This window comes from Heterocephalus glaber, unplaced genomic scaffold (genome assembly GCF_053883595.1).
Source record: "Heterocephalus glaber isolate CG9 unplaced genomic scaffold, H.glaber_assembly_v1.0 deba00001532, whole genome shotgun sequence".
NCBI lineage: Eukaryota > Metazoa > Chordata > Mammalia > Rodentia > Bathyergidae > Heterocephalus > Heterocephalus glaber.
In genome coordinates, this window is record NW_028258330.1 from 20,763,080 (window position 1) to 20,786,217 (window position 23,138).

Sequence of the window (23,138 nt, forward strand, 5' to 3'; positions counted from 1 at the left end):
TCACTGAGCATAAAGGGACTTTGATCATAGTAGGTGCCTGACAATTACGGTTACTGTTGGTAAAATAAAAGCAACTACTAGCACAGTGCTCATCATAGAGGAGTCCACATGCACACAGTAGGTGGGTAGGCCTGCTGGGAATGAGATTCTAGGCCATTCAGGCCCAGGAGCAAAAGTCAGCTGGGAGGATCATGCTTGGTAGGCAGGAGTGGACTTGGGCTTGGGTCAGGGTCAGGGTCATCTACCTCGGATGCTGGCTGATAAGTTGGCAATCCCACGAAGAGGGCCCCCCTGCAAGGTGACATGGGCCACTTCACAGATGACCTGCGAGTGAACGTCCCCAGGAGCCAGCACCACCTTGGCTATGCTGGAGATGCTGTAGGAGATGATTTTTCCCATGGGATCCACGCTGGTCTGGGAGTCGGAGAGCTCGTTCCCATTTTTGAACCACTTCAGGCTGATGTCTCGGGGGGAGAAGCCATGGGACTTGCAGGTGAAGCTCACTGTCTGGCCAGGTGTGGCCCTCGCCATAGGGCCTGACACCTCAGGGGGAGAGGGTTTGGCTACAAAGGAGCATTTATAGACAAGAAACATGATTGCAATGACCACCACTGATAGCAAGCGAGTGACACGATAAGGAACCTTCCTGGACATTATTATGCAGGGGAGGGGGTAGTACTAGGTATTGAGTCCAGGTCCTCCTGCATGCTAAGCACAGCCACCACTGAGCTACATTCCCAGCCATAGACATCTATGAATCCTAAGAAAGCTGAGAGGGTAATGTCCTTAGCCTCTGCCTCCTGTCTTGAGGGTGAGCACACCTGCCCAGCCAGGTAGTGAGACGGGGGGGGGGGGGCCCAGGTGGAATCTAGGCCTGAGGTCAAAGTTCCTCTTTTTGTACCAAGGAGTTCCCACTAATCTGGGCAAAGGGGGTAAATTATGGACAGGTCTCACTCTTTGTATTAACTGTTTCCTGCCAGTCTCCTCTGAAAACTTTGTCACCCAGGGAAAGCATTTGTAGAGGTAAATACAGGGGACACATTTGCACCATGGCAGGCTGCACCAAAGATGTGGTGGGTACATCCTAGAGCTCTATCTGTGACAAGGGGCTACTGCATTTCTCCTTCCTATTGCCAGTGAAGATGAAATGGGGCCCTGGAATCATTTTGCTTTGGATCATTCACAGGAGATGCTGCTGAAAAACGAACACACACAGATCTGTATTTAACCAGACTTTAGTCCCATCTAGAGTTCTTCTTGCAGGTACTTAGACATTTACTCCATATTTTCCTTCTTTCCATAAATAGGCCAGTAGGTCTGACCTATTCTAAGCCCTGAATTTGAAAGGGAGAGGCTAAAAGGATGTTTTCCTGAATCTAGGAGATTCCGTTGCATCAGTTTGGGGTTAGAAACAGATCACCTGGTGTAGAGAAAGTTCTTAGTTGCTAATTAATTTCAAGAGACACAGACACAGGTCCATTGAGCTGGCAGCTCTCCCTGGTCCTAAAGGCACACAAATGAGTGAAGGCAGTTTGCCCTGTATGGGTCCTAATGGGTACCTGCAAATTGCTAATTATTACCTAGAACTATCTATAAAAGTCACCAGGTGACAAATATCACACATATTTCCATTTGTAAATATTTAACTTGCTCCCTAACATCCACCAAACACAATCATCTTGAGTGTCACCTGAATAAGTCAAGCCATCAAGACACCAGCAGTCCACAAGATCTTAAAGGGATGGAAGCTGCAGAGCCAGCCCTCTGTATGAGGGGTTCCCTATCCTTGGATTCAACCATCTGCTGACAGAAAACAAATTTTTAAAAATTGTAACTGTACTGAACATGAACAGGTTTTCTTGCCTTTATCCCTAAATAATACAGTGTAACAACTATTTAAATAGCTTTTGCACTGTATAAGGCATTACATGAGTAAGCAACCTACAGATGATTTAAAGTATATGAGAGGAGGTTACAGGCCAATACTACACTATTTCATATGAAGGACTTGAGCATCCTTGGGTTTGGGTATCCTCAGGGATCCTGAAACTGACTTCCACAGAACTGAGGGACCACTGTAGCTGCCAGTTATGGAGTTCTAGCAAGCCTGGCAATGGCTGCTCCTTCTGTATCACCAGCCCCATGAAGGGGTCCGAGTGTGAGTCCCTTTATGGGACAAAGCTGAAGAAGGGTGTGGTTCGACAAGGACACACAAGATGGGGAAGGAAATAAAGAGCTGAGCTCATCTCATCCTATAGAGTCTGATTAATTTAATATCTGTTCTTTATCTTTTCAGCCTCAGTGTCTCCTTCTGTACAAAATGAATGAAAACACCACCCTGGTAAAATGAGGACAAATATAAGTGCTTAATAAATAACACTTATGACGGCTATTACTATTATTTTTGAAAATACATTTTTATTCTCTAGGCAGCCAGAAGGCACAACAAAAGAAGTATGGAAACACCAGGAAACTCTCAGTCCTGTTTCTGCAGCTGCCATGAAAAACCTAAGTGAAAAAAGGACAAGAAAACACTAAATTTTGATTCTTCCCCTGTTTTCATAATAATTCCCTCAGAAAATGAGGTTGGTCCCTGCTGCCATCCCAAGCTCCTAGGGCAGAGAAGGTGAGGCGCTCGGGTGCCAGAAGAACCCCCCCCCCGCCACGCCCCGTGGAAATGAGAAGACACATAAACAAGCCTCAAAAACAGACTTCTGGATCACCTTCAGCAACCCCAAAGGGAAACGAGATGGAACAATCTGATACTCAACTACCTGGAGTCTCTGAACTGGCAACAAAAGAGGATCTGGGAAAAATGAAATCAGAAATAATTACTCAGATAACAGCAAAGATTTTGCTCATGGTGCAAGACATGATTAATAAATCTAGAGAGGACACAGATTAAAAAATAGAGGATCTGAGGAACATGATGGATTCCCAACATAAGGAAAAAAATGGAATCCATGAAACAGATGCAAACAGATTTCCAAGAGATTAAAAACTCCATCGAAAGTCTGTGCAGCAGAATGAACCAATATGAGGATAGAATTTCAGATATAGAAGAAAAGATTGCAATTAGTGACCAGGAAAAGAAAAATTGCTTTAAAATTGTAAAGGAACACAAGAAATCAATCCAGCAGCTGCTAGACGATGCAAAGAAGAATACCATAAGACTGATCTGAGTCAATGAAGAAAGAGGAGAGAGTGCAGATGACATAAAAAACTGTTCACAGAAGTGATGGCAGAAAACTGGGAGGGGAAAAGAACTTGACATACAGATAAGTGAGGCATACAGGACTCCAGCTAGGCTTGATCAAAAAAAATCTACACATAGGCATATAATAGTCAGGATTCCAGAAATCCAACAGAAGAACAAAATTCTACAAGCAGTGAGAGAAAAGAAACAAATCACATACAAAGGAAAGCCCATCAGAATCACAGCAGACTTCTCAATGCAAACCCTCAAGGCAAGGAGAGCTTGGAGGGATGTATTTCAAGCCCTAAAGGAAAACAGCCTCCAACCCAGGTTGATGTACCCTGCAAAACTACCTTTCAAAATTGATGGAGAAATAAGATGCTTTCATGATAAAGAGCACCTCAGGAACTTCATGAATATCAAACCGGCACTCCAAAAATTTGAGACAATACCCTAGGAAAAGACAATGAGGATCACAACCCCAGGAAACCCAGCAGAATGAATCCATTGGGCGTGACAAATTAAATGCAAAGGGGGAGAATCCAACAAAAAGAAAAAGTCATGACAAGGGTTTTAAAACTTTTAACTTCATCTCCCTAATGAGTGTATAATTCAATCTTGTTATTGTACTGATTAGTATTTTTCTGATTCTAGAGTTGCACACCTTTCCTTTTGCTATACTGGCTATTTATCATCTTCTTATGTCTAACTTTTTAACTGGGTTGTCTATTAATCAGCTCTAAGAATTCTTTATATATTCTGGTCATAGGTTATATGTATTGTAAATATGGTCTGTTTAAGGACTACTTTTCATTTTAATGATGTCATTTAAAGTTCTAAATTTTGATGGAATCTCATTTATCAACTTTTTTCTTTCATACATCATGTCTTTTGTATCCTAGGTAGTTCTTGCCTACCCTGAATTCCTAAATATTTTCCCTTATAATTTCTTCTTAAAGTTTTATACTTTTAGGCTTTCTTATTTAGGTTCATAGATCCCTTCAAGTTATTTTCATGTATGGAAAAAAAGGGTTGAGGTTAATTTTTTATATACGGATACCAGGTGTTCTGATGCTGTTTGCTGAAAACACTATCTCTTCCTCAGCTCTTGAATTGAGTTTCTATTCTATAAAATGCTAATGTTAAATAATCTTTCAAAACTCAGTGGACCATATATGTGTGGTTCTATTTCTAGATTCTCTGTTTTATTCCAATGATCTATATGTCTTTCCTTACACCAACACTGCCTTGATCACTGTAGCTTTAGAAGAAGTCTTAAAATTAGGTACTAAAAGTCTTCCAACACTTTTGTTTTTTAACTTTTCTAGGTCCTTTGTACTCCTACATAACTTTTAAATTTCAATATCCAACTCTTCATTTATAGCAAGTATACACAGACCTGAATTTTTATATGTACCTTGTGTTTTCTAATCCTGCTAAATTCAAGTACAAGTTCTAGGGGCTCCTAGAGATTTCTTGATATTTTCTCTGTAGATGATCATTTCATCTACATATAAAGATTTTGCTTCTACCTTGCCAATCCTATCCTAATTGTATCATTTTATTGCCAGACTATTTTGGTGGGGCCTAGGTTTCAAAGTTTAATGGACAGATAAAGAGTAAGCATAGCTGCCCTTGTTCCCCACCTTAGGGAGAAAGCATTGTATCTTCTCCATTCATATAAGGCATTCTCGCTGGAAGTATGGAGTACATGGCTTTAATCTGTTGAGAAGGTTCTGTTCTACTTCTAGGCTCCTGATAGCTTTTACCATGAACAGCTGTAGAATTTAGTCCAATACTTTTTCTCCAACTAGTGACAGGATCATATGGCTTTTGCCTTTCCTCTGTTAAAATGATGACTTTTGGGGGTGGATCTTCCAATGCTGAACCAACACTGCCATCCCTATAACAAAACCACTTTCTACATACTGCCAGATCTGACTTCTAATAGTTTGTTTTGTTAAACAAATTTCTATCTATGTTCATACTTTTTTCTTCTATTATCTTTATCCAGTTTTAGGATTAGCACAATGTTGATTTCCTAAAATGAGGGGAGAAGTGTTCCTTCTTTTTTCTGCTTTAATTGTTTGATATAATTTATCAGTTAAAATGTGTATGAGCCTGCTGTTGTCATATAGGTAGGTTTTCAAGCTAGGAATATACTTTCTTTAATAGGTGCTATTTAAATTTTATATTTCCTGCAGAGTTAGTTTCATTAATTTGTCTTCCAAGGTACTTCTTAGAAGTTGTCAAATTTATTTCAAAACAGATTTTTGAAATAGGCTTTCTATATCCTTTTAAATTCTGTAAAATCTGTGGTAATGTCTCCTAGATCTTGATATTGTAATTTAAAAAATGTATAATTGATATTCTGTAACAGGAAGAAAAGGTCTAAAGGAGCAGGGGAAGTGGGAGGGGCAGGGGAAAGGAAAAAAGAGAAAAGAAAAAATATGAGAAAAGGAAGAAAATGGAAACAAAGTCTTTGCAAATAGGAAAGGGTGGAGGGGGTGAAGGGAAGGCAAGGGAAGGGGAAAAAAATAAGAACCAAGATACTCATGTAAAGGTACAAGATCCCAATGATGAATGTAACTGTATTTTATACCGAAAATGTACCAATAAACTTAATGGGGAAAAAAAAAAAAAAAGAAAATGAGGTTGGTAAACGGGCTTCCAGAATACAGGCAAGATCACAGGCACATCCTCCAAAGCAGCTGTTTACAGAGCTGGAAGCTCTGTGAAGGGAGAAAGGACAAATTCCTTGTGACATGTTGGGTCATTTGAGGTTCATCAAGGGAGGTTTCTATGCTGAAGAGTGAGGATTTGCTGAGCTCCAGTGCCTGTCCAGACACAAACATGCGTAAGAGGTCAGGTCCCACACTGAGATTGGGATTTGAGTAGGTCTCTGGGATGTCCCTCAGTGGCCTTGGGGCCTGCTCCTCGAGAGATGTCCCTGCCCTGCCACACAGGCACCAGGTTGCTGTGTTCACCCTATGCTAATCTAAACCATCTCACTCCCCAGGCTCCATGGGGAACAACCTTTGCCGGGGAAACAAAGCTCTTCCTCTGTGGCCTCGGAGTCAACAGATTGAGTTGTGCCTGAGCCACCTACCAGCTGTGACTACCTACACTCAGGCTACACCATGTGGATTTGTGATACCCACAAAGTCAGAATGAAGCCACCTTCCCTGCCTATGTCCAGGAGTTATGAGATTTGAATGCTACCACATCCGGGAGGGAAAACTAGCAACATCGGCATGAACGGAAGACATTCATTCTGACCTAGCAGGCCTCTTCCAGGGGCTCTCCCTTTTATGCAGCACGATGGACGTACAAGGTCATCACTACAACACTGTTGTAACAGCACATGTTTCTTATCAACTTAAACATCCACCTACAGAAGACTGTCAAATGTATGATGTATGCAGATGCTGGAGCACAATGCAGCTGTTAAAACAATGAAGTAGCTCTCTATGTAATCACACGTCTCAGTAAGGAATGAACTGTATGTATGGCTTTAGTTTGAAGGAAGTGTTCTAATCACCAACCAGTCTCAGGCTCTGAATGTCTGTGCCATGCTGAGCCTTTCAGAAGCCAATGAAGAGCAGAAGCTGGCTCCCTGCTCAGTGGTTCAGGTCAAGGAGCTTTTAATTTGCACCTACTGTGTACCTACTGTTCTCCTCTGTGGAGAAAATATCTAACATTGGGGAAGCAAGGAGCCTAGCCCTGATTCAGATCTGTGTTCTGGTCTCTATCTGGGCACTAACTGGCCACATCTGGGTCTCAGGCTCCCATCTGTAAATAGCAGTTGGGTTGAATGGTCTAAAGGTCTTTATTATTGACAATCCTATAACCAGGCACTAGAAAGAGGACCCTGGGTCTCTGGAAGGAAACCCAAAGTAAGCACTTTGTTGCCTCAACCGGGGAGCCCTTATATCAACCACATGGGGGACTCTCCTGTGAGCAGAGGACCCAGAGCTGGCAGTGTCTGTGAGAGCCAGTGGCCAATATACAGGGTTTTGCAGGAAGACCCAAGGCAATGTGCCCACTTCTCAGCAGCTCTTCCAGCCAGAGCATCAGATTCAACAGGGAGCCTGAGCCTGTCAGGATAGTCTCACTGAGCTGTTTCTGTAGAGGAAACAAGGAAATCGTGTCCTGCCCCATTCCTGTCCTAGAGAGACTGGTGCTCACAGAAGGAGGGGAACATAGGCTTGGTGGGGGATAAGCTCCAGTCAGATGGCTCCCTGTTTCCATGGTGCAATCAAAACAATCTGCACACAGTAGACCCTTGGTGCTGTGGTATAAAGAAAGAACTCTGCCACTAAGGGAAAGAGCCTTCTGGAGGCAGGAGGTGAGGCCTGGCCCTGCAACTCAGCAGGTCACTCAAACTTAAAGAGCCAAAGGACTGGGGCCCAGTGGAAAAGACAAGGTCTGTGGAGCAGAGACACATGAGGGGTGCAGAAGGCCCCCATTTATGAACCATGGAGCCTGAAGCAAATAGCATGGCCTCTGCAGACCTCAGCTTCCCTGGTCTGCTGAAGAAGCACTTGTTTCTTAGCTGGTGCTCGCAGAGTGGAGTGTGACTCCTGACCTATTGTCACACAATAGGTCTGAAGGCTGAGGGAGGCGCACGCTGTACTCACCACGCACAGACAACTCAGTGCCTCTTCCAGACCGAAATTCCGTGTCCTCAGAGGTGGTTTTCTCGAACTTCACACAGTAGTAGGTACCAGCGTCTACTGGGGTGACGTTACTGATACGGATGGAAAAGTCCTTGGTGTCTCTCTGTGTGTTGTCTGACACATTTGTGACTCGGGGGAAGTGGCCTCCTTTGAAATTGTAGATTAACTCCCGGCCTGGTTCTTTCCCCCTGAACCATCGGATGGGCCCCAGAGGGAGCAGGGAGGTCACAGTGCAGCGCAGAGTGGCTGTCTCTCCAGCAGCGACCAACACTGGGTTTTCAGGTTGAATCACCTGCAGAGTCTCCTCTGCGGCTGCTCCTGGAGGGAGACACAGCAGTTATTCATCCTGATGGGTCCTGGGTGTTTATCATGAGTCTAACAACAATGACTTTCACTGAGTGCACAGCACTCCAGTGCACTAGAGCTCAGCATTCCGCATGTATTATGACATGTAACCCTCAAATGGTCCTGCACCTCAAGACTCTAATATCAACATGGAACCTGATGCACAGAGAAGTTAATCAACATGGGAGAGTGGGGATTTGCTTACCTGAGCCCTCTGTGGAAGAGTGGTGTCTGAGCGGGGCTCTGGAACTCAAATCTGCATTTACCAGGCAGAAAGGAGCCCGGTGTTCCAACAGAGGGACCAGCCTGAGTAGGCCGAGCAGGGTTAGGAGGCCACCTGGGATGTGTGGGGCTCTACAAGATGGGAGAAAGTCATTGTTGATAGGTTCTGTTTCTGGTCTGGACCAGGAAGCAGGCCCTGAGCAGGAAGACAGACTCAGCCATATGATAGTAGTGGAATAGCAGAAAGAATATGGGATTGAGTTGTGGATCAGTGGCATCCTGTGTCATCTGGGGTTGTCACTTAGGTAAGTGAGAAGACCCAGTTGCTCTTCCACTGCCACTTGCTGCATGGATAGAAATGCTGTCCTTGGCTTAGGCATGGCCTTTTATGGCTCCCTGCCTCAGTTTCCTCATCTGTAAAATAGTTACTATGAGGTCATCCTGATGGATCTCTGGGAGGACCAAACAAGCTGAGGCTGAGGATAGCGTCAAAATGCATCATCTGGTCCAGACTCATCAGACCTAGTTTGAAACCTGGTACGCCCCTCATTCACATGACACCCTAATTTACCCATCTATTTTGACTCTCAGTTTTTTTTATCCATGAGTTGGGTAGAACACCTCCCAGGCTGCCTGTCTTGTTTTGAAAGTGATATTATACAAAGAAGTCCCATAATGCCTGGCTGAGTACAGAGAAGCTGTTGTCATCAAAAAGGAAATAAACAAGAAGGGGCTGTTGCTTAAACTTCACTCCTACTGACCCTTGCTGATGCCTCTCAAGCCAGGCTCAGGCTGCATTGTGAGGACACAGCAGGAGCTGAACCAGGCCTCTTGGGCTCCCAGGCTGGGCAGCTGGCAGGAGCCCCAGGGGTGAGCTGAGCCCTAATGGGGGGGGGGCACTGGTTAGAGGGTATAGCCAGGAAGATGACCAGGCAGGATGTGGTGGCTGTGAGCTGTGCTGCAGATACCCAGGGGCTGAACGAGAACAGCTGCAGAACAAGGCACAGCCAGGGTCCCTGACTCTAAGCCAAGGGAAGGTGAGGTGGTGAGGAAAATGGGGGAAAAAGAACAGATAAGTCATAAAGACCCTGAAGAAACACATACAGCCATCCCTCAGTATCTGTGGGGAATTAGTTCCAGGAACTCTCTTGGATTCCAAATCCAGGGAGGGATTCTGTGCCTTCTGAGGGTACTGTGCCATATAAAATAGCGCATTTGTATATGACCTATATACATACTCTTGTATACTGTAAATCATCTATAGAGTACTTATACAGTCATGTGTCACTTAATGATGGAGATCGAGCAATTTCATCATCGGGTGAACATTATGGTATAATTACACAAACCAAGATGGTATGGCTTATTTACATACCTAGGTATATGGTTCATACTGTAGTATGAGTTCCATTGTTACCCAAAATAAGATATGTGGTACATGACTGTGATACCTAATGCAATGTAAAAAGTTATTATACTGGATTGTTTAGGGAATAATGACAACAACCATAAAAATCTGCACTTGTTCAGTACAGATGCAGCCATCATAGGCCTAACTACATTTCTGATCTATGGCTGGTCAAATATGTGGATGTGAACTCAAGGATGACAGACAATTGTTCACACAGAGGTAGCAGAGGCACTGAGAGGCAAGACAGAGAGGGAGATATGATAGGGGAAAAGAAGTTTAAGGAAGACAGTCAAGAGTGGTGCTTGATACACAGTGGGACAGGTGATCCAGGTCCTCTACTGGGCTCTGTGCTGACCCTCAGTGTAACCTTGTCCAGTACAGAGGGCTGGAGCAGACTCCCTAAGTAGCCCCTTGAGCTCTGGCTGGCAGAAGAGACCTTGTGAGTTTGTCCACCAGCCCCTGGGCCTGGCACTACACTGCTGGCAGGAGGCAAGTGCTCATGAGAAGGGAAGCTCATGTACCCCTCTGCCCTCATGGGGAGAACCCAGAGCCTTAATGCAAGCCTGGTACCACCTATCCATTCTCCTGCCTCTCTCCCCATCTCAGCCACAGGGCCCACCCGAGGTCCAGTTCTTATGGCAGGGTGAACAGGGTCTCAGTGTCACTCTGAGCCCTGCCTGATTCTCACAGCACCGAGACAGTACTCCAGCATGTGCGGCTGGTCCAACTGGAAATGCTGCCTGGCAGGAGCACAGGTCTTGGGCCAGCAGACAAGAACAGGCTCCCCCAGCTTAGCACCTCCTCTCTGGCCCTCATGCCCTCATCCACAAAGTAGAGTTTCAGCATCCACCACCACTCCCATATAGTCATGAAGACCATGACAGATCTACACATAAGCACCTGCTACATACACCCTGGTTAAATGCCAGCTCCTATCATTATTATCACATAGCTGTATTGATATATTTGGTTTTCTCAGGATTGTTATATCTCCCACTAGGATGTTGGATCTACAAGGAACTATTTCCAGCCTCCTGCCTAGAGCAGTATCTGGCACACACTGGGTCCTCAATAAACATATGCTGAGTGAACACATGGATAAATGGTGGAAGGTGGGATTTTATTTGTGTGGTGACCCTGGCAAATTCCATCTCCAAGTCTCTTCCCTCATCTGTTCAATAGAGCTAATACTGGCCTATCACAGAGCCAGTTAATATTATCCTTATCAATAACGGTGGCACCCTGTGAGTCAGCATTGAGGTGGGAGCACCTCATTCAGGAGTGGCTGTGGGTTCAGTGTGCGGCAAGTTGAAGCAGGGTTATTCTTGTGGTGCAGCCGGAGGCCTGTAATCACACCCTAGGCAGGCGACAATAAAATCTGCACTTGGGTAGGGCTGGGTACCCTTTTTTTAGCTCTCTCCACCAACTGCAGCCAGATTTAGGCATCTTAATTAATTAGCTAGTGTTTACAAAGCGTTTTAAGAATTTTAAAAGTGCAACATAAGTGTCAAATATTATTTTAATCTGGGTATGTGTGTGTTTTTTCCAGCAGAGAGCTTTTTTCTTTGCTTGCTGTCTTTCCTTTTTCTCTGCAGGTTCTGTTCTGGGAAATGGGCTTGTTAAAAATTGGCTCCTGTGGTCCAAGCCTGGGATCACCATGTTGGCACTGCTGATGAAACCATTTCCTCTTCTCCCTGGCCCTGCTGGCAGGGTGTGTGCCTGTTTAGGGGCCTGAGCCATCCTAGAGGAGAGGGTGGTGGAGCAGGCACTGCCACATGCTGGTGGTGGGAGGGGAAGCTGGGACCTTCTGTGGGGAAAGCAGTTTGACAGGATGGCCAGAGCCTGCACAGGGCTGTTTCCCAAAGACATACATACCCTCAGATATGGAGGGGGTCTCCTCGAAAAAGTTGGAAAACAACCCAAAGGCCCAGTGATCAGGACGGCTAAGTAAATGACAGCTTGCTTCCTACATGGAATTTCAGGCAGTCATAAAACACTATTACCATGAACACCACAGTAATATGGACATTTTAAAATAACATTATGGTTATGCAAATAAAAGCTGTTCATTGCAAAGAATTTAGAGGAAACAAAAAAGTATAAAAACAAAATAATAATCTCATATAATACCATCAAAGATAACTGCAATCAACATTTTGATGTGTTGTAGTTAAAATATAAGTGAACAAAAACAACGTAAGAGCACACTTTCGGATAACTAAGGATATGTACAAATATTTTAGTTCATTTATTTAAGCGTTCTGCTAGAAATGAAAAATTGGAAATATCCTAATATTCAAGGAAAGGAGACCAGCTGATATCATTGTGGTGAATCCATTTGACAGTCAAATCCACAGTCATAAAAATAATGGTGCAGAAGTAGTGGGCATTTGCTGCAAGGTCAGAGTTGGTTACCCAGTAGTAGAGTCAGTGTGATCCCAAACTTACGGTTTGGTGTGGAGGATAGTAAAGATTAGTAGTGATTATTTTTCAGTGGCAGATTTACATGGGATTTTGCTTTTGTTTATGTTTTCTGTTTGCATTACTTGTGCAAGGAAAGAGAAGAAGGAAATGATAGGTCTCCCACCACCTCAGCAGCTATTATGTATAGTAGCCGCCCTCTTCCTATGGTGCCTTGTCCCCTCCCCTGTGTGATGTCATGCCAAGATGGTTGCTCCCACCAAAGAATAAACCCTTCTTCCCAGCATGCCCCTGTTCCCGCCTAGAAAGTAACCTAATACTCGCTCACCTCCTACCACCTAGTGACATCATGGGCTCCTCCATTCCCTAGTCACTACCTCACTCAACCCCACCTCTGCCCCTACAAACCCCACCCCAGTCTCTATAAAAGACTTTCCCTGCCCCAGCCATATTGCTTTCGCTCTCCTTTGTTCAGAGACAGCCCGGCAGATCTATTCCCCTAATAAAGGCTTGTTGTGGCCTGGTCTGGTCTTGGTCTTCGGCCCTTTTACCTGACAGGAAAACCTATACTTCCATTATGATTGTGACTTTGTAAGACAAAATAAAATTATTTATGAACAACTGCAAGGTACTATCCAAAGGTATGAAATGTAACATTTTTTGGATCATGAATCTAAACTCATAGGGTCTGTCTCCATCTTTGTCTCTCTCTTTGGGTCTTTTTCATATTTTCTAAAACTAGATGAACATTAAAACACATATAGTATCTTGGGCTAGGGACACAGGTCAGTGCTCAGTGGTACAGCATTTGCCTAGCACACACAAGGCCAGGGTTGGATTGCCAGCACCACAAAAACAGGTACACATTCAAAGAATACATACAGTATATCACTGTATTTGAAGATATCTATTCACGCACTTGCATATTACACATGATTATTGTTTGAATGAACTTTCCCCTGGGGATTTTGTCTGTTTTGTTTGTCTGCTTGTTTTTGTTTTTATTTTTGCAATACTGAGGATTGAACCTAGGGCCTCGTGCCTGCTAGGCAAGTGCTCTACCACTGAGGTACAGCCCTTTTTTGAATTTTTTTTTTTTTTGGTACCAGGTATCTGAAATTTTATTTTTAGACAGGGCCTCACTAAGTTGCTAAATTGCCCAGGCTGGCCTTGAATTTTCGATCCTCCTGCCTCAGCCTCCTGAGTGCTGGAACTAGAAGCTTGCCTGTTTTGTTCACTGCTATTTCCGAGTTCCTGATAACTGTGTTTGGTACAGAAGACATGCTCATAAATGTTTGCTCATGGACTGACCAACTGCATGCCTAGAGAAAGAGGTCTAAAAAGATAAGACAAATGCAACCATGTTGCAGTGTGTTACACCTGGGATATAAGGGGAGGATAGGAGGGAAATGGGCACATTTTCTTGTTACTTTATAGTAAATAATATATTGAATATAATAAAGTATTTATATTTGCAGTAAACATTTTAGAAAAAATAGAAGTAATGAAGCAGAACACATGAATAGGTTTCCTAAGAGGGAAATAACTGCCATGTGTTTGCTTTAAGAGGAACTCAGGACACGGGTGGCCCACAGCTCAGGGGTGGTCAGTGATGATTTACAGAATCTGCACCATGTGCCAGACCGTGTGTCAGACTGAGGGCTTCAGATGGCTGTGTCCCTGGCCTCCTGGAGCCTGCACACTAGCAGTGAAGACACACTTGAAATTACTTAAGTGACTGCATTTGGAATGGCCCCCACTCAGTAGACAGCTGGTCCCATAGTCTCCTCTGACTCTGTTTCCTAACACCCTTCTCTGACCTGCTGCCTCCACCACCCTGCCTTCTTACTCTTCCTCAACTGGCTAAGGAAAGCTAGACTACTTGTGTCAAATGCCATCAAGAGATGTATTTAAGGTGGGGACTGAGAACTGGTCACTGGGCTTGAAAATACATATTTGAAAATTTTAAAAAAATTTATTAAAATTTTAAAAAATTTATTTTTTAAAAAACAATGCTCATGCGTGGCTTTTGAGATTAAGATAAAAACAACTTTCACAAGAACTGGATAAGTTTTCTAATGGATAAAAAAATCAACCTAGAACTGAAGTGTGTGAGAGGGTGGCAGGGCCAGGTGACCCCTACTGTGCAGAAGCATGCCTCATCAGGGAGAACACAGCTGATGTGTGCACTTCCTCAGAGCTGGCCTTACTCAGGGGGACATTCACTGCCACTTACATGGGAGCTGGCCATTCCCTGAGGCCATGGGCAGAGTCCTGGCACTGCCTGAGATGCAGCATCCCAAGACACCTTGCATGACACTCCAGCCCTGAAGCAGAGGCAGCTCAGCTCCCCCTTCCCTGATCACAATCAGGGTTCACCATTCTCTGGGGGCTGCAGCTTACCATGCAAAGGGAAACCTAACATCTCATCAGTGCAACCTTTTGTGTATTCTGATTGTGATTTAATGGCTTGTGTGTGTATACTGTAGGAGTGTGCAGAAGGACACGTGAACATAACTATGCAAGAGTGTGGAGAAAGTGCACACACAGGGTGTAGTACAGGAATGTATAAAATATATAAACACTAGTGTTTTTAACCCCTTGAAAATAAAACCCCTTGCACACAGGATGTGGGGCAAGTGTGGAGAACACATCATGAGAGTGTGCACAAGAGTACAAACGCAAGAGAAGGAAGATGTGAGTGGGTGTGTTTGCTCCTGAGTGTACAGAGCACAAGTACCCACACGTGTGCACATGGGTGGGCACAAGGGGGCACGTGGGCTTGTGAGCGTGTAAAGAGATGATACATGGGGCAGGAACATCTTGAGGTGCAGCACAAGAGTGCATCTGTGATGAGTCCATCAGGGCTCTTGCTGGGCCGGTCTTAGCTGCATCTAGTCCTGGCCCTGAGGTGGCACTAACCTCCCAGAGCAGTTCCCTCCTATGTGCCATCATAGAGTACAGGGAGGACCTGCCCAGAGCTGCCCTGCTAGCGTGCTCAACCAGGCATGGAGGCAGAGGGCACTGGGGCTGGATTCCTTGAGGCCACCCCTGCACACAGCTGCCTGGATTCCACCATTCCCATGTGGGAGCTTGGGGCTCTGGATAGCCTCAGCCACATGGTGATTTCCCTCTAGAGTCAGAATGAATCATTCATACCAAGCCACCCTCTGTTGCCAGGCCCTGTCCTAGATGCCACAAGACACAGAGGAATAAGCTGGGAACTGTTCCTGATAACAGCTCACTCTGTGGGGCGTCCTGGACACGAGCAATGACCACTCACACACATGAGGTCATCAGCATTGCCAGAGGAGGCTTGGGAGTGGGGGCTGGAAAGACTTCCTGGAGGTGGTGACCCTGCACTGGGTGAAGGAGGGAGCAAGAGTAAAGACACAGAGAAGGGACAAGAGCCAGTATGATCTGGGGACCAGGGTCAAGACCTGGGGACTCACATCCTAGCAAACTGGGAGGGGCTCGCTTGGGACAGGGCTAACCTGGAGCCCTGCAGGGTGGCTCGGGTTGCCCAGAGTGTTCTGCTGGCACCACTGGGTGAGCCCATCAGACAGAGATACCGGATGCTGTGGTGGAAACTAACATGGCACTGAAATAGCACAACAGGGACATGTGGCCAGGTCGGTGAAGTGGGCTTCCTCCCTCAGCTCTATCTGAACAGCTCTGAGGACAGGACCCTGTGCTGCTCCCCTAGTCCTGACTGCCACCATGTGGCAGTAAACTCCTAAGGTGCCAAGCCAGTGCCAAGCTCGGGCTCTGGGGCCAGAGACCTGTCCGTCTCATTCCCCAGTGGGGTGATATGGCAAAGTGGCTTTTCTCCAAGCCTGATTCCCCACCTATAAAGAGGAGATGCAACCCTCCTTCTCTGAAGGCTCATGCTTGGTGAGTGGAAAAGCTGGACTAAGAGTTACCATTTCCTTGACTCTTCACTCTCCCATGTCCCACTCCCTTCTATTTGTAGGTCTGGCCAGCTCAGCTTCCAAGATGTGATCCAACTCTGATCTCCCGTGTCCTCCTCCAAAGCACTGTCATTGCTCACCTGGACCCTTATCACAGTGGCCTCCCTGCCTCATCTCCCTACAACCCATGATCTACCTATAACAAGAGCAGTCTCTAAGCCCAAGGCAAGTGACTTCCTTCGTGTCCTTCTGTGGTGCCCAATGCAGTCAGACTGAGGTCCAGAATCCTTATGGTAATTCCCAGGGCCTGAGAGCCTCACTCTTCCTCAACCACGCCAGATCCTCTGGTCACCGCAGGGCCTTTGCATTTGCTGTTACTTCTGCCTGGCACTTTCATTCCCCTTGATCCCTACCCACCTGGCTCCCTTGCCTCCTTCAGGTCTGTGAGTCTTCCATGGCCACCCTGCATGAAATTCTACTCCCCCAATGCCCTTGCTCTGCTTGATTTGTCTACATTACCTATCACCTGACATATTTTGTATTTACTTAATTTTTTAGTGTCTATCTCCCTACCCTAGACTTCCTTATAAGTCCTTTGAGAAGAAGGGCTTGGTTTTATTCCCCTGGTTTAGACCAGTGCCTGGCATTTCTGCACAGGTTTTGGTTTGGATGCTTACCCTCCCACCCATGAGACCCCAGGAAATATCCTAATCTCATTGGACCTCTGGGTTCTCATTTGAAGAATGGGGATGATGATGATGATGATGATGACGACAACGACGACGATGACGACGATGACTACACCAGGGGGTGCTGAGACAAAATGGGCTGGCATGTGTAAAGAACTGAGCACCACACCGGGCTCATTGGTAGGTACTCAGTGCTGGGCAGCTCTGCCCATGCAGCTGGCACTGAAATCTGTGGGACTAAGGGCTCTCCCTGAGGTGGAACCAGTTCTGCCTTAAGGTTATGCATAAGACCATTCTGGAGCGGGCTGGTGGGCAGGCCAGGCACCATCAGGAAGGGCAACAGGGACTGGGAGGGTCAGAGGCCCTGATGTTAGTGGCTGGATTCAAATAGAACCTGGACGGAAGGGTGAGGCCTGGAGCAGAGGCTGAGAGCCCAGGTGGTGTCCTCCCTGCCTCTGGGCCCCACTGTTGCATTGAGACCGACCACAGGGCTGAGAGGCCATGCTCTCAGTGGGCAATGGACAGGCTGGGCTGGAGATGGAGAAGAGACTGCTACCTTCACCACTCCCCCTCCAGAAGAGGATGTGGAGACCCAGGAGGCAGGATTCAAACCTTGCAGCCCATGACCACTATGTGTGATCACCTCTCGCTGAGACAGGGTTGCTCTGGCTCAGGCTTCTGCATTCTCGACCTGCCAAGGATGTGCCCACACTCTCCGGGCCAAGATAAAGGCCCCCTTACAAATGACACACATTTATTAAATGGCATTTGCCAAGGTTTGAGCACACTCTGCTGCCGCCAGCAGACAGTCCCCGGATGGATTTTTCCCCGAGCTGACATTATTCACTGGTTCCTTTTATAGAGCTTTTTGCAGCTCACAAAGGCACTTTCCACAGCTCTTAGATTTCTTAACCCTCCAAAGGCCATAAAGTTTCAGGGAGAAACAGCCATAAAGCTTCCATTTTGCAGATGAGAAAACTGAGGCTTGGAATAGGGAAGATGCTTGCTCCAGGGCACAGAGCCAGGGTGTGGCATGAGCTGGGTCCAGTCTCGGGCAGGGCCTCATAGCCAGGGTTCCTGCCCCATCACCCTGCCAGAGAGCAATGAGGCCAAGCCTGTGCTTCCCAGGAGGGGACTCTGAGGCTCACAGTAGCAGAGTAGTGGGCTTCTGTCTCCCTGCTGGTAATGGAGCAGGGATGCCATTGCTACAATGATGATACAATAAAATGATGATGATACAACAATAACAGAAATAGGAACAGCGGCTAATGAGCACTGTCACCCAGGGCATGACAGCTTCACCAACCTCTGCAGGGACCCAAGGAGACAAGCTGTCACTACCCACACTGCACAGAGGACCAGACTGAGGTCAAGGACGCTTGGCCATTTGGTCAAGGTCATGAAGCTGCCAAGGGGTCTGACTCTGTCCCTCCCACTCCTTCCCAGACCACTCCATGCAATGATGATGGCCCTGGGCAGGCTGACTCAAGCTGGGCCCTCCCAGCCCAGCCCTGTCCAAGAGTGTGTGCCACCTACTGTGCCAGGGTTCATGGTGCACAGCACTGCTCATCCATCATGGTGTCTAAAGTGGGGCTGGTGGTTCTGCGGGGCTGGAATTTTAAACACGAACCCTGAGTTTTCTTTGCCACCTCTTCTTGCCCCACCTGGTACTGAGGTTTCTGTGCTTCCTGATGTTTGGCACAATGGATAGGGATTTGTGGACTGGACCTGACATGGGCCACAGAGGCAGGACTGTAGGGCCATCAGGGGAAAGGTTTGCCCATGCAACCTCATGGCTCTGTCCTCCTCTTTAGAGTGATTCTCATATTCACCTATTCCTCTGCTCAGCCAATATGGATTAACCCCTCTACTGTGGGCTGGGGCTGTGCTAAGGTCCTGTGAGGCCCAGCAGCAAATAAGCTAGGACAGTACCTACTCTCATGTAGCTTGTATGCTACTGGGGGAGGCAGCACTGAAATCTTGAAACAAACAAATATAGAAATGGGTAGGAACACTAGGAAGCAAACAAATTTGGCACAGTAATGGAGAATCACAAGGTGAACCTCATTTAGAATGGGGTGGCAGGGAACAGCATCTGTGGAAGGAAAATGGCAGTGGAAACCTGAAGGAAGGCAAGGCCAGGAGAGGTATTTGAGCAGGAGGACAGCAGGTGCAAAGGCCCTGGGATGGGAAAGAAGCCTGGGCAGACAAAGCCCAGAAAGGAGGTCACCAAGGATGAAGCTCATAGAAGCAGGAGAGTAGTAAGTGCTGATGGTGGAGAGAAAGAGACATGCTCCCGAAAAGGGCATGTGGTAAGGACTCTGGTGTTATTCTAAAAGCAGTAGGAACTTGAGAGGTGGGGCACAGGGACAGACTCACTCCAGCTGCTATGGGTAAAGACACCAATAGGGGCAAGGGCAGAAGCGGCGATGAGATATTGCAGCATCTAGGGGCTTGGATTCAAATGCCAGCTCTGCACTTACATGACCTCAGACAAGTCACTTTACCTCTCTGAGGCTCACTTTCTGTATCTGTCCAAATAATAGTTACCATCTCACAGAACTATGGTGGGAATTCAATGAGATAATGCATACTGATCTTATCACATGACCTGATGTGCTCAGTGAATCAGATCCTACTTGGTTTCGCCCTGACCTCTCTATCCCTGTTTCCATTCATTGTCCCTACACAGTTCTCCTTGCTATGCCTGGACCACAGTGAGCTCATTCCAACCCCAGGGCCTTTGTACTTGCTATTCTTCTGCATGGAAGGGTTTTCTCCTGATATTCCCATGGCTGCTCCCTCAGTTTCACCAGGCCTCTGCTCCTCAGTGAAGTCTTCTTTCTGTCCCCATCTAACTGTCTCTATTTTCTCTTCTTACTTTAGTTTTCTTCCTGGCACTTGTCTCCACTTGACATAGTTTGTTTACTTGAGTTTGGTTTTCCTTCTTCACTAGAATGTCAGCTCCATAAGAGCAGGTGCTTTTGTCTGTCTTGTCCACAGCTGTATCCTTCCCAAGTACTTGCAGCATAAAGTAGATGTTCAATTTACTGGCACATAGTAGGTGCTCAAAAATATTGTTAGAGCTTAATGAAGACAGCAACGTGATTAAGAGTGAACTGAGGCTTGGACCCAGGCTTTAATGCTCACAGGCTCTGTAGCTTTGGGAGGAGCCTGGCTTGGATTTGGGAAGCCTTGGTTCCCTGATCTGTAAAATGGGGAAGGACCCTATGGTTTCTGGCTCGCTGTGTGGATTAAGCAATGGTGCACATGAAGAGATGCACATCAGAGCACAGACTGGGGAGATGATATCCACTCTAGCACTCACTTTACAATAACTCCCCCAAGCCCACGCCCCCTGCAAGTCGAGGGGCAGGTGCTGCACCAATGAGGGGGAGCTGATCAGTGTTGAAGCTGAGATACATTACATCATTCCTTTTCACTCTGCACAGATTTGAAATTTTCCAAAATAAAAAGATTGCAGAGATAACATGTGTTCAGGGCTCAGTCTGTGCCAAGCACATGTGTGCTGAGTATTTCCTCCTACCACAGGCTTCCATTTCTGGAGGACACCGAAGATCTGCTTGAAGAATAGGGCAGTAGAGACAGCCCTGGCATCACATCACCACCCACTCAATCCAGCGGTCTCTCCCAGCAGGGAGGCCCACTGCTCCCTCCAATCTCCAGCTTCCAATCTCCTCCTGATCCCAGCACCTGATCCCCCCCCCCCCGCCTCCCTGCGGCTCCTGTGCTGATCTGCAGTATCTAACACCCTCGCCCCCAAATGGACGTGCCAGGAAATCTTACAGACACAAAAGCCAATTCTGTATCATTTCTGACTTCCCCCTCAGCTGGTGTGTACCTCCCTGGATGGAGGGTTTGTCGAGACAGGCAGGGAAGATTTATCCTTCGGAGGGCTCCATCAGAAGACCTGCCCCAGAAGCTGGGCAAATGGTTTCAGCTGTCAAAACAGATACTTCCTTCTCCCGAGTGAGTCAGGGCGGAAGTGCTTCTTGGAAGCACCCACTGTCCCCACCTTCTGGAGGATACACTGACCGACAGAAACGTGAGAGTAGCCTCAAAAGAGCAGGGTACCAGCAACCCTAGGCCTCAGTTTTTCTACCTAACAAGTGAGGCTAAGTGATGTCTAAAGAATGATGTGACGGCTACAGCACTGGCTCTGTGGTCATCTGATTCTGACACTGGTGGCCTTGGCCATCTCGCTTCACCTCTCTGAGCCTCTATTTCCTCACTGATCAAATGAATCAGATGATAATGTTGCACACTACCCAGGATGGCTGAAGGTACCACTAGGATCACACACACCAAGCCCTCAGCCCAGTAACGGGCCAAAAATGATGGTTCCTATTATTACTTTAGCATTTTCTCATGGAATTCAGGGTCCTGCCAGATTTTTGGGTTTCATGATGGAAACTTCCAGCACAGCTCAGTTTTTAAAAGGCTTGGCCTAGACCCCAGGCAGCTTGGCATCCTACCAAGCCTGGCCCTAGGTCCATGTGTTTTCTTTCTCTCGGGCTGCACTGTGAGGTGCTGGATGAGAGGATGGAGCCTCTCTGGCTTTCCACAATTCCAGATCTGTGGATCCAGACAGAGACACCTAGAGGCAGGACACATCCACAGCGGCACTCAGTCCTGAAACCTGCAATTACAGTGCACCAGCCCAGGTTTCTGTGCAACCTGTCCATCCCCCAACAGCACAAAAGCACAAAAGCTTCAGCGAAAATACCAAGTGGAGCGAGACTGATATTCCCTCACTCAGCCACCTCAGTTGCTTTCTGAGACCTCACTATGCACCCAGAGCCTTGCTAGATACTTTATAGATGAAGAAATCAGAATAAAATACTGATTACAACAGTGGCTAATCTGCCCTGACTACATAGTAGGCCTGCTTGAAGTGTCATAGATGCATATATGCACTTAGTCCTTGAAACAGACCTGGTAATTCCATCCCTATTTTACAGGTGAGAAAACTGAGACCCAGAGAACCTCAGCAAATTGTCCAAGTAGGTAGTGAGTCTGGGGCTGACACCCAGGGTCTTCAGTATTGTGTAGCACTAGACTAGTGATGGCAAACTTTTCAGAGCTCTCAATGATACAAACAGCTCACTGCAGCATGAGTGCCACAGTTTTGCCACCACTGCACTAAGACTATGTTGTGTCTCTGTGTGGAGAAGTTAAATGGTTGCCTAAGTTCCAGAAGCAGGTATAAGAGCTAAACACACAGGCACATGGTCACAAGGAGGATACAGTAAGTAGCCTTAGACAGTAGCAGTTAAAAACCCATGGTTGGAGGCTCAGATGAGAAAGAAATCACTTAGAGCAGGAGGTACAGTAGGATTCAGATACAGGAAGACAAGGAGGTATAGTAAAGGGCATTTCTCATGGCAGGAACAGCCTAAACAAAGGTACAGAGATAAGAGATATGAGTTAATCTGAGAGACAAACTAGGTTAGGTTGCACATTAATGACTGTTGTACAAATCAGATGTGTTTTGTTCCTTGTTCTGGTAACATTAGGGCAATTATGTCTGACTTGGGATTCCTCAACGGGCACTCCTCTGGTCTTTCAGGCACTAATGTTCCTGAGCAGAGCTCTAGTCTACAGGGTCAGAAGCCCTGTTTCCTGCAGCAACTCAACAGGTCAGCCTGCTGGAAAACATGCAGTGAGAAGCAGGGCTTGTCAGGGAGGATCTCCGGGCCCTGCTGTTATGTTTTGTTTTTTAAAGAAAACTTGGACCAACAACTCAACAGTTTCGATCTGGGGAGTGACATGATCAGAGCTGTGTTGACAGGCAAGAAATGTGAGCACATTTAAAAAGATAGAGGAGGGAGAAACCTTCGTCAGTTCAAAGCTACAAATAAGAAAATAACCTGTCGCATTGAGCCGTTGGAAGCAGCGAGCGGGTACGTGTGGGATCTGCACAACACTTTTAGACTCCCTTCCTCTCTCACACCCCCTCTCCATCTGTTGCAAAGGGCACCGGGAAGATGCAGGAACATTCCAGCTCTGGGGGCTCCAGAGCTCTGCAACCCAGATGGGGGGCTCCTGTAGGAGCCATAACACTCCCCAATGTTTTGTTACTTGTGAAGGCCAAGGGGCTGCCAGAGCTCCACCCCTGGGCAGCTTTCAGAGGACACCTGTGGCTCATCTTAAACTTCTGCCCAGAGAAGGAGCCCAGCCCTAACTCTCCATCTAAGCCCAAGGGGGCCCCCTCGTCTCACCCTCCCCTTAAGCTTAGAGTAT

The 23,138-nt window shown here is 46.6% G+C and overlaps 1 protein-coding gene across 9 annotated transcripts in view; it reads right to left on the bottom strand.

The window, feature by feature from the left end:
• Positions 1-23,138, bottom strand: part of Sirpa (signal regulatory protein alpha) — a 44,416-nt gene that overhangs the window by 17,181 nt on the left and 4,097 nt on the right. For 6 of the 9 annotated variants that reach the window (XM_087188738.1, XM_013070682.3, XM_087188739.1 and 3 more), the window contains exons 3-4: positions 7,837-8,193; positions 246-563 (exon numbers count right to left, since the gene is read on the bottom strand). In XM_087188738.1, the coding sequence (XP_087044864.1) occupies positions 246-563; positions 7,837-8,193 (675 nt within the window). The remainder of the gene's footprint in view (positions 1-245; positions 564-7,836; positions 8,194-23,138) is intronic. The other 3 variants (XM_087188742.1, XM_087188743.1, XM_087188741.1) reach the window with 1 other exon arrangement.